The 10,000-nt window shown below is 35.6% G+C and overlaps 1 protein-coding gene across 16 annotated transcripts in view; it reads left to right on the top strand.

Annotated features, from left to right (window-relative positions):
* Nucleotides 1–10,000, top strand: part of ptprma (protein tyrosine phosphatase receptor type Ma) — a 177,413-nt gene that overhangs the window by 136,565 nt on the left and 30,848 nt on the right. For 4 of the 16 annotated variants that reach the window (XM_043226027.1, XM_043226031.1, XM_043226037.1 and 1 more), the window contains 5 exons: nucleotides 1,574–1,648; nucleotides 2,571–2,597; nucleotides 5,513–5,524; nucleotides 7,249–7,442; nucleotides 8,798–8,806. In XM_043226027.1, coding sequence (XP_043081962.1) covers nucleotides 1,574–1,648; nucleotides 2,571–2,597; nucleotides 5,513–5,524; nucleotides 7,249–7,442; nucleotides 8,798–8,806 — 317 coding nt within the window. The remainder of the gene's footprint in view (nucleotides 1–1,573; nucleotides 1,649–2,570; nucleotides 2,598–5,512; nucleotides 5,525–7,248; nucleotides 7,443–8,797; nucleotides 8,807–10,000) is intronic. The other 12 variants (XM_043226028.1, XM_043226032.1, XM_043226038.1 and 9 more) reach the window with 7 other exon arrangements.

Raw genomic sequence — 10,000 nt, 5'->3', positions numbered from 1 at the left:
ATTTTAACGGTTTAATTCACAAATTGAAATGGTAAAACTTTAATAATAATAAAAAAACATTTTTAACAATAATTTTTAATTAAATAATTTTTTTACCATTTTCCATTTTAATGGTTTAACTGAATGTTTGTAATCTAATCAATATATGTGTGGTTTATTTATTTATTTTTTTTTTTATTCAGTCATTTATTTTGTTTCTGTGTTTTTTGTTTGTTTTTTTTGCAAAAATGCTACTAAAAAAAATAAATCATACGAATGCATACCACTTTAACAACTTAATTAATATTTTACAATGTAATTCCTTTATTATTATTATTATTATTATTATTATTATTATTATTTATTGGCAAAACAAAGTGCTGCGCATAGCGGGAAGTATAATGTTTTTTGTACTATTTTTATTGTTGTTTCAAGAAGCACGTCGGTAATGTTCACCAGTAGCATATTTCTATCATAATAATAATATCACAGACACTATTCTGTTTTGCAAATCTATGAAGTGTTCGTCTCCGCTTTCGTCCAAATTTTTGGCAAATTATATTAAAAGTAAATTCCACTCTCATTTTCCACATCGCCGGATTCATAGGACTCAAATGAGTGATTATTATGATTGATTTTTAGATGTGAAATACAGGGCAAAGCAGCAGCTTCTTTGATGATATTTTACACACATCCCTGGGCTTCTGTGACTCTGTGAAGTGACCACAAACAGGGATAAATAAATAAAGAGCAGCTCTTCCCGTGACCTTCTCCTGCTGTCTGTGATTGACATTCTCATTCTGACAGACGCGACGTGAACGGAGAGCACTAATGAGTCTGCTTGTCCTTTTCAGGAGTTTAAGATGAATTACTACAAGAACTAGAATAAAGAGAGAAAAATCAGTCAGTAGATGCATTAAAAATCATACAAATACACTAAAAAACACTAAAACGCTGGCTAAAATTAAAGCAATAAACATTTAAAAAATAAAAATAAAAATGTACAAATTTGACCAAAACTACATGACGTAAAACTACACTAATAATAATACTAATAATATAAAAAATATACGAATAAAATGCATTAACAAGCATTAATAGTATACTAAACCGATTAACTAATTAAAAAGTAAAACTGTTTAAAAAAACTGCACAGTAAAATTACCAACATTTTTACTCAAATTTAAATTCGAAGAATCAAAGATAAAATCTAAATCAGAATATTAACAGCAACCTTAAAGTGTACTATAACGACTAAAACGTAAACGACAAAACATACAGCAAAATTACTAAAACTAGCAAAAATTCACATGAAAACAGATAAATACTAACACAAAATTTCTGAAATATCTGAAAATGTACAAACAGTAAAAATGCTAATATTGCAATAATATAAAAATAAAATATTAACAGAAACTTAAAACAAACAACCGATGTAAGTATATAACAGTGCTGTAGTACAGTAAAATATCGCAGGGAACCTCAGCAACTTCCTTAATAATTGAGTAGTGACATGTTTGATTTATACAGAATTAAGATGTACTTTGTGTATTCATCACATCTGGCCTGCTTTTCTGCTTTTTTCTTCTGAAAGCTGTGTCCTCGCCGTCGTCGTTTACCATGAAGACTAACACACTGAGCACGGCCGTGCCCAACTCCTACTATCCAGGTAAAGCCCGCGTCTCTTTGAGCTCACGCGCCTTTAGGAGACAATGTCTTGAAAAGTTTGGGGTCAGTACAATTATTAATTTTTTTTTTTTAGAAAAAAAATAATTCGGGATTAATCTGATGAACGAAAACTATGTTTAATCCCCTGCACTAAAATTAATAATCTATAATGCGTTAAATATATATATATATATATTATTTAAAAGCTTATTTTAGCTACCATAAACACATTTGTTACTTGACATAAAATAAATTTCATACCGAATAAATATAAAAATTTATATTAGCTTTTATTTTAGCTTTTCATAAAAAAAAAAAGTATATATATATATATATATATATATATATATATATATATATATATATATATATATATATCAACAAAATAATTAAAATTAAAATTTTACTAGCCAAAATATAAACGCTTTTAAAATATGTAATTTAGCTTGATGGACTAAAATAACTAAGTCTGAGAACAAAATTACTACAACTTTAACTAAAAATTAAAATAAAAGTGAAAAATAATTCTTACTTTTATTCATTAATTGCTGCACTGATCAAAAGTGACAGTAAAGAAAGCTTTTAAAAAGATTTCCATTTCAAGTAGATACCGTCTTTTGGACTTGAAAATTAAAACGTATCACAATTTCCACCAAAGTAGCATATTATCACGATTTCTGTAACGATGCTGAAAACTGATGACACTTTAACACACGTTCACAGGGAAAACGACTGGTTTACGTTCTAAAAATATTGACGAAATTTTACTGTATTTTGGATTCGATAAATTGGCGCGACCCCAAACTTTCCCTAAGGGCGCGGTAGCTAAGGGCCGATACGGTCCCCTGTTTAACCTTCCTGACTAATGCTGGATCAGTGTGGACTGAAGCGCTTTTCTCTTCTCTGTAAACCTCCGCGAGCAGACCCCTTCGTGCCGACCGCGATCTTAGGTGAGAACACCTCCGTTTCTGTTTCACACATGACAGTGTCCTGAGAAATAGCTTGTTTGTGTTGACGAGAGACAGACAGGAAGTAGATCTGACGCTTCCTCACATTCATACCTGCCTGCTTTTCTCTTCTGTGTGAGATTTGAGGGTTTATTCCTCCCCGAGCCGAGGCTTCACCCCATCCCATCCGCATTCGGTGTCGTGCGTGTGACGTCACGTATGTCTATGACCTCTCATGTGCATGGACAGATAATGTGGACCGGATGAGGGGGGAGTGACAGTGTGGCACGAACGAAAACAAGCGACCCATGGTCATTTCCATCAGTGTCTTCAGACGCACTTTGCCAGTTTTTAGAGCAATGCCCGTTTTAAAGACCTAAATACAGCTCCAAACCACTCTACTAAATGAGATCTTGGGTTCAGGAAGTGTTTTTCCCATTCATTCATTCAAAAGTGAATCTTCTGTTGTCTTAAAGTGTTCACTTCAGCCCCAAAAATATGCATTAATATGCATAAATATTCAAAAAAATGAAATAAAGTTCCGCCGAAATAATATAGCTTTGGAAAAAGCGTACGTCGTGATAATTTAACTTGAAAATGCGAATAATGAAGCAAATAAAAATGACCAAACGTTTATTGAATGCATTAAATTAGTCAAAAGTCATTCATTTGTAATGTTACTAAAGAATTAACGCTGGAAATTTCTGTTGATCTATGCATCCTGAAAAATAAAACGTATCACGGTTTCCGCGAAAAATTTGGTTTTCAACATCGATAATAATCAGAAATGTTTGTTGAGCAGTGAATCAGTATATTATTATGAGTTCTGTAATGATGCTGAAAATTCACAGAAATAAAGTACACTTTAACACACATTCACAGAGAAAACAGCTGGCTTACATTAAAATAATATTTCAGATTTTTACTATATTTTTTACTATATAAAGCGACCCACGGTCATTTCCATCAGTGTCTGCAGACGCGGTCTTTTTGCTCACACAAGTGTTTAAAACATCCTTTTTTATTATAAAATCAGTTGAGTTCTCAGTATTCTTCCCCATTCGTTCATTTAAAAGACACAAGAGTGCGTACTAACAGATGAATTAATCTTCACCCCAACAAATATAATTCTGGCGTCATTTGCTCATTTCTGTTCTTCAGTGGAAACCAAACAAGTTGACTTTCCTTGTATCGTGCGCCACACAAATAACTTTAGTTGACTTTATTGCGAGTAAGATATGACCAGAAAAATGACTTTAGGTCGGTAAGCAGCTCTATTATTTTGTTTAAAAAAGTGCAGTTTTTAGGCATCTGCAGCCCTCACGGCACGAGATTGACCTCCACTGTAGACATTAATGTAGTTTAGCGCTAAAAAGTTAGCAAAATTCATTTTTAAAAAGCATGTGGAATCTGTAGGAATGAACTTATATTTCAAAATGTTGAAACGTTGTGAAACCAAAAACTATTTCAGTATGATTCAGCCTCGCTTCAGTGTAAATAAATGTCGAAGTGAGTCGTTTCAACGTTAGAAAAAACATTTAGTGATAAACGCTTGTGAAGAGATACAGAATGCAATTATTTTATTGCGATCCGTTCAAGTAGAGGTCGAAATAACGTTGCACTATCGATGTTGATTTGATTTGCAAAATGAATATCTTCTAAATCAATGACATTGATTTGCTTGTAAATAAATTTTGAACGGTGGAAAAAAGTTGTTGAATGTTTGAAAATGTGAACGTAAGACTTATTAATCTTTATTTAATTTAGAGGAAATGTTGTAATATGTTGAAGCAACGTTGCTGTATTGACGCTTGATTTGATTCACGAAACTGATTCGTCCTTGATTCATGACAGTGATTCACTCGTGAATGCGTTTCGAAATGCGCTTGAAATAATGTCAATTAATAACGTTAGCATTTATACGTTAGCTGAATAGTTAACTAAATACTTTGAAATCAGCAATGAATCTTTAACAAGTGAGACATTGGATCAACATGGATTCAATTTGCAAAATTCGCGAAAAAACTTGATCCTTGATGTTAATTCACCCATGAATGGCCACGGAAATGTTGTTTCAATGTTGAAAAACTGTTTACAAATGAACGGTTGGGAAATACAAACAAAATGAGTAAAATTACAAAGAAAAGTTAAAAAATAATGCTAAAACATTGTAGTTTAACATTGAAATTTTAACAAGGTCGGTAAAAGTAAGACGTTGTAAGGCTATTGTTGATTTAAATGAAAAATTAGAAATAAAATCAATACTCTATGATGTTGAAAAAACATTTAAATGCGGTTCAAATGAAATCAATCATGCCAGTCTTTTTGTAAAATATTGGAATTTAATGCAAAAATGTGAGTTGAGCGAGATCAGTGTTAATTCGATTGGCTAAATGGATGCACATTTTATGTCGATACATTGAAGTAATGTGTGAAAAACAATTGGTTTTAATGCAAAAGCATAACCAAAGTATTTAAACTTCAGACGAGATCTATGTATAAAATTGCGAGGGAATGATCCACGGCATTGAATAAACCTCGAACTGTGATTAAAACAATGCAAAAATGTTAAGAGTTCAACGGCCAAACGTCAGGTAAAAGTCCAAAATTGAAACGATGCCGCTTGGATTCGCAAACCCGCACGCTTGATAGAAAGTTGTCTCTGTTCCCGGTGGAGGGCCTGAATGGGATTTAACTTGGGGAACCCGAGAGTCGAGCAGGTTCAGATTCGGCCTCGTCTCATTTCTTTCATTCGGACACCTCAGACGGTTCAGAGTAAGTCAGTCAGAACCTCAGATAGTCTCTGGACTTCATGTGTAGCTGCTCTTGCTTCAACTATCTTGTTGCTTACACCCTTTTTCCTCTCTCTTCCTGTTTTCTTTCTTCACATTTAACCTGTTATGTATCCTCTTAAAAAGTGCCCATTAATGGTAAGTTGCCAATCGGCCCTGTGTTTTTTGGGGGTGACTGTCAGTGGGATCCGCTCCCCCCTCTCCCCTCAAACCGTGTCGCCTCTCTCGCATGGCCTTGTGTCGCATTTCGCCTCCCATTAGCTAGCATGGCCGTCACCCGTGGCCGCCCTCTTCATACGTGCGGTACGGCGCTGGACAACGTCCTCGGAACACTAGTATTTCCTCCGGCAGTGATCTTTGGACGCAGCGTGTCAGTAGAACATATCACTTTACATTTCCAAACGGTCATTTTGCCATTGCTTGTAATAATAGGCTTTTTAAGGCGAACGCTCCATTCTGGCATCAAAATCATAACTGTGAGATCAAATAAAATGTTTATCTCGTAGTTATGAGAGTTGGAATTATGAGATGAGATGTGGAACTGTGAGATAAAAATGAAATCGGCGATCATAATTATGAGATAAAAAGTAGGAATTATGAGATAATAAGTTGATTATGAAATTGACGAGATGATAAAGTTGGAATTATGGGATAAAACGTTGATTTTATTTAATTGGCAATCATAATTATGAGATAAAAAGTTGGAATTTATGAGATACAAGTTGGAATTATGAGATAAAACGTTGATTTATTACATTTACAATTATAATTATGAGATAATTGTTAGATAAAAATTGGAGTAATGAGATAAAAAGTTGATTTTATAATATTGACAGTCATAATTATTAGACAAATTAGAATTATGAGATAAAATGATGAATTGTGGGATAAAATGTTGATTTTATTAAATTGACAATCATAATTATGAGATAAAATTTGGATTTTAGATTTTATGAAATTGACATAATTGGGAAATGATGAAGTTGGAATTATGAGATAAAATTTGGAGTTATGAGATAAAAAGTAGATTTTATGAAATTGACGTAATAATAATTATGACGTAAAAAGTTTTGAATTCTGAGAAAATTTGGATTTAGGAGATTGACAATCATGATTATGAGATAAAAAGTTGGAATTATGAGATAAAAAGTCAAATATTAATTGAAATTATGGCATTAAAAGTTGAAAATTGAGTTGAAATTGTGACAAGAAGTGGGAATTATGAAATGAAAAGTGGTCAAGATAAACCATTCAGATGACGGCATAAAAAGTCCGTTCTGAGATAGTGACGAAAAAGTCTTAGTTACGAGATAAAAAAGTTAGAATTATGAAAGGTCAGAAATACATATAAAGAAGTGAGAAGATGAAAAACACGTATGGCATTAAAAGTCACTGAAGCGTCTTGAAGAAGCTCTCGGACGTCTCAGGATTATCACAATCAACGGCAAAAGGCGCGTTTGCGGTACATGCAGCAAAAGGCCGAAAATACTAGCGTTCCGCTCACTCTGGCCAGCGCCGTACATGTGACACCCTCCACTCACCTGCATCCTCAAATGTGCTTTCTTTTGGTTCCCAACCCTGTCGTGAAGGTGCCACATCCAGACATCACCATTCCACCATTCGTGCGAGCTCATTTTGACATCGGATAGCCAGTTTCTTTAGCTAGAACAGACGGCTTGGTTTTGTTTCGATGTTAACGTGTAGATGGCGGCCGGCGTTCTGTTTATGCACATGTTTGGATCCGACTCACCTGTTGTTCTGTGCTCATCTCTTCATGTAGTCGTCGACCTGCTGCTCACCCATTCCTCCGCGGCTTCCTTCCGCTTTCGCTGACCGTTTATCCCTCGCCTTTTTCCCGCCAGATGAGAACCACACCATGAACAGCGAGACCAGCAGCCTGGTGCAGTCGCACACTCACTCCTACAAGAAGCGCGAGGCGGTGGACGTCCCGTATCAGACGGGTCAGCTTCACCCGGCCATCCGCGTGGCCGATCTTCTCCAGCACATCACGCAGATGAAGTGCGCCGAGGGTTACGGCTTCAAAGAGGAGTACGAGGTGCGTCCTTCCTCTTGTCCGTTCACGCGTTCGTGTGTCACTCTGCATGCGCTTTGCATATTATTTCAACTGAACGTCCTTCCGAACTTGACTTGAAGCACCGACGGAGATGTTTAGCAGAACTTAGGCACTTTTTTTCCCCCCAAGAGCATCTCTTTGTGGAGCTGGTGCAGGTTTGAAATGACCGCTCGATTGGTGTTTCCTGCAAAGCCTTTCCGTCTTGTTTTCCGGCGCAAACACGTAAGCGCTCTTTAATCAAAACTTAAGTCCCTTCAACTAAAAGAGTTCGCGCTTAAAACAAGGAAATCAAGAGGAAACGTGACGTTAGCCCCCGTTAGCGGACGTTTTGAGCGTTTGTTTGTTTCTTGCAAGATTTCCTCGAGATGCGAAACTACTTGGATTACTTAAGTCTTGTTTTCCTTCAAATGAAGTGAGTTTATGAAAAATCTGGAATTGCATTCAAATGGAAAACAAAATGAGGTCATTAAATCGTCAAGTTGTTTTTAGATGCGTCTTAATTCTAAGGTTTAGCGTTTCCTTCTTTCTTTTCGAAGTGCATTTGTGCATGAAAACCAACTCTTTGGAAAGCCATTGATTTCATTAAGAAAAAATGAGACTAATATCGAAGTCATTTTGATTTAAGAAGGTTTATGTTCGCCTTGTCTTTCGGTACAAACATCTCAAGCAAGACACAATTGCACGCTTTCTAAAAATGCTTAAAGCAAGAACAAATAAACCTAATGGGGAAAAAACACTCGCTTATTTCGATAAAAAACTAAACACTAAACTAGTACGTTTAAATTACTAAATGCATCTTCATTTAAGAATGCTAAAGTATGCCGCCTTGTTTCTAAATCCTCTTTTTCAGAAATGTGAAGCAAGGAAGGGGAAGAATGTATTTAACATACCCCGTTTGTTACCATAAACTCGCTTCTAAACACGTCCTCGCTGTAAGACATTTTCAGCAGGAAAGCGAGACAGAAACGCTAGTTTTCTCCATGAGCTCATGTCATCACCGAACCGCTCCAGTCCTGTTGATTTCCTCCGACGCCGCTCGCGTTCAGCGCTTCTTCTCACCTCACGCTTTATCCCTCACATCTCGATGACATGAATATTTCAGCCAGACGGCCGGCGGGTTGCGAGCCGCCCCGAGGGCTCGATTCATTATGGATAGAGATTGTTTTTAGAGTTCAGGTAGAAGCGGAGTTCTGCTCTCACTCCCTCGTCCCTTCCTCCATGTCAAAGTTGCTTGTCTTAACTGTGTTTTTATCCTCCATGTGAGATGACCCGCACTAAAGTATTCCCTTATGTTTCCTTTTGCTTCTTGTTATTCCGTACATTAACATTTGGAAAAGATAAATGAGGTAAGCAGCCCTTTTTGGATATATGTAAGATGTTTAGTTGCTAATATGATTTGTCGGCTCCCGAATGTCCTGTAGCTCTTACCTTAGCAACTGTTGCCGCCCGTTGTGTTGCCAGACAGGATCTTGTTCTTATTCTAATGCAAGGTATTGTGTGTTTTCATTAAAATTGCACCGAAAGCTTTAAAAAAGTATAGTTTCCGAGTTGCTTGTAATACCCAGAGATGGGGGTTATGCATCTTTAAATAATCTTGCGACATTTTTTCAAAAAACGTAGAAAACGCTTTATTGGAGTTACTATAGAAATAAAGTTAAATCAAAGACGTAAGAGAAAGAAATGTTACTTGAAATGAAATAATTATACACACACATAAACGTAACGTGAAATCTAGTCGAGTTATACTTGATGATTTAAATAAAATAAAAAACTAAAATATTAAAAAGAAATAAAAAGGCTCATTTAGACTTTTCACTTCTTTTCAGAATTAGTATACTTAATTGTAAATTTGTATTTTTTTTTTATTGATTTAAATGAGATACAAGCTCGGAAATTGAGATTTTTTTCAATTTCTTTTTTATTCCAGGGTGGAAAGTATTTTCCGCAATATTTAATAAATTAATATTAAAAGTAATCAATGACAAATAAATAAACGAAGCTGAAATAAAATAAAAACGGAGCATCAAAAAATAAAATCAATGTTTTTTTCAAGCTATAATTTTAACTATTACTTTAGAGAAACAGCGTCATATTTCAACGTATTATTAAAGTAATCAAAACGAATGGTTGCTTGTTTTTTTAATTCGTGCTGCGACACAATTCAACTATTGGTTGAAATAAAAACGGTCTCAGACCGTGCAACATTTAACGCTAGCAACAGTAACCGAGAGGGGTGGAGCTCTAGCTTCTGTCCAGGATGAGCATCTTTTATAAATGCGTATTAGAATAAAACATACGAGCATCCCATGCTGTCTGAGGAAGTTTATTTGTGGATGAAAGCCATCAGGAGCTTCTGGAGCGAACCGTACAGTCAGACGTCACGGAGGTGGAGGTAATGCATCCACAAACACCCAGAGCATGCTGGGATGCATAACAATAAAGAGCAGCAGGGAATCGACAGCCGCATCTTACGACATGCATTATTGAGTCGGGCCTGATGCTTGTTTTATTCATGCGTGTTTTGACTTCTTTCGGCGAGC

This window comes from Puntigrus tetrazona, chromosome 24, assembly GCF_018831695.1.
Source record: "Puntigrus tetrazona isolate hp1 chromosome 24, ASM1883169v1, whole genome shotgun sequence".
Lineage (NCBI taxonomy): Eukaryota > Metazoa > Chordata > Actinopteri > Cypriniformes > Cyprinidae > Puntigrus > Puntigrus tetrazona.
This window is presented reverse-complemented; position numbering and strand designations above follow the sequence as displayed.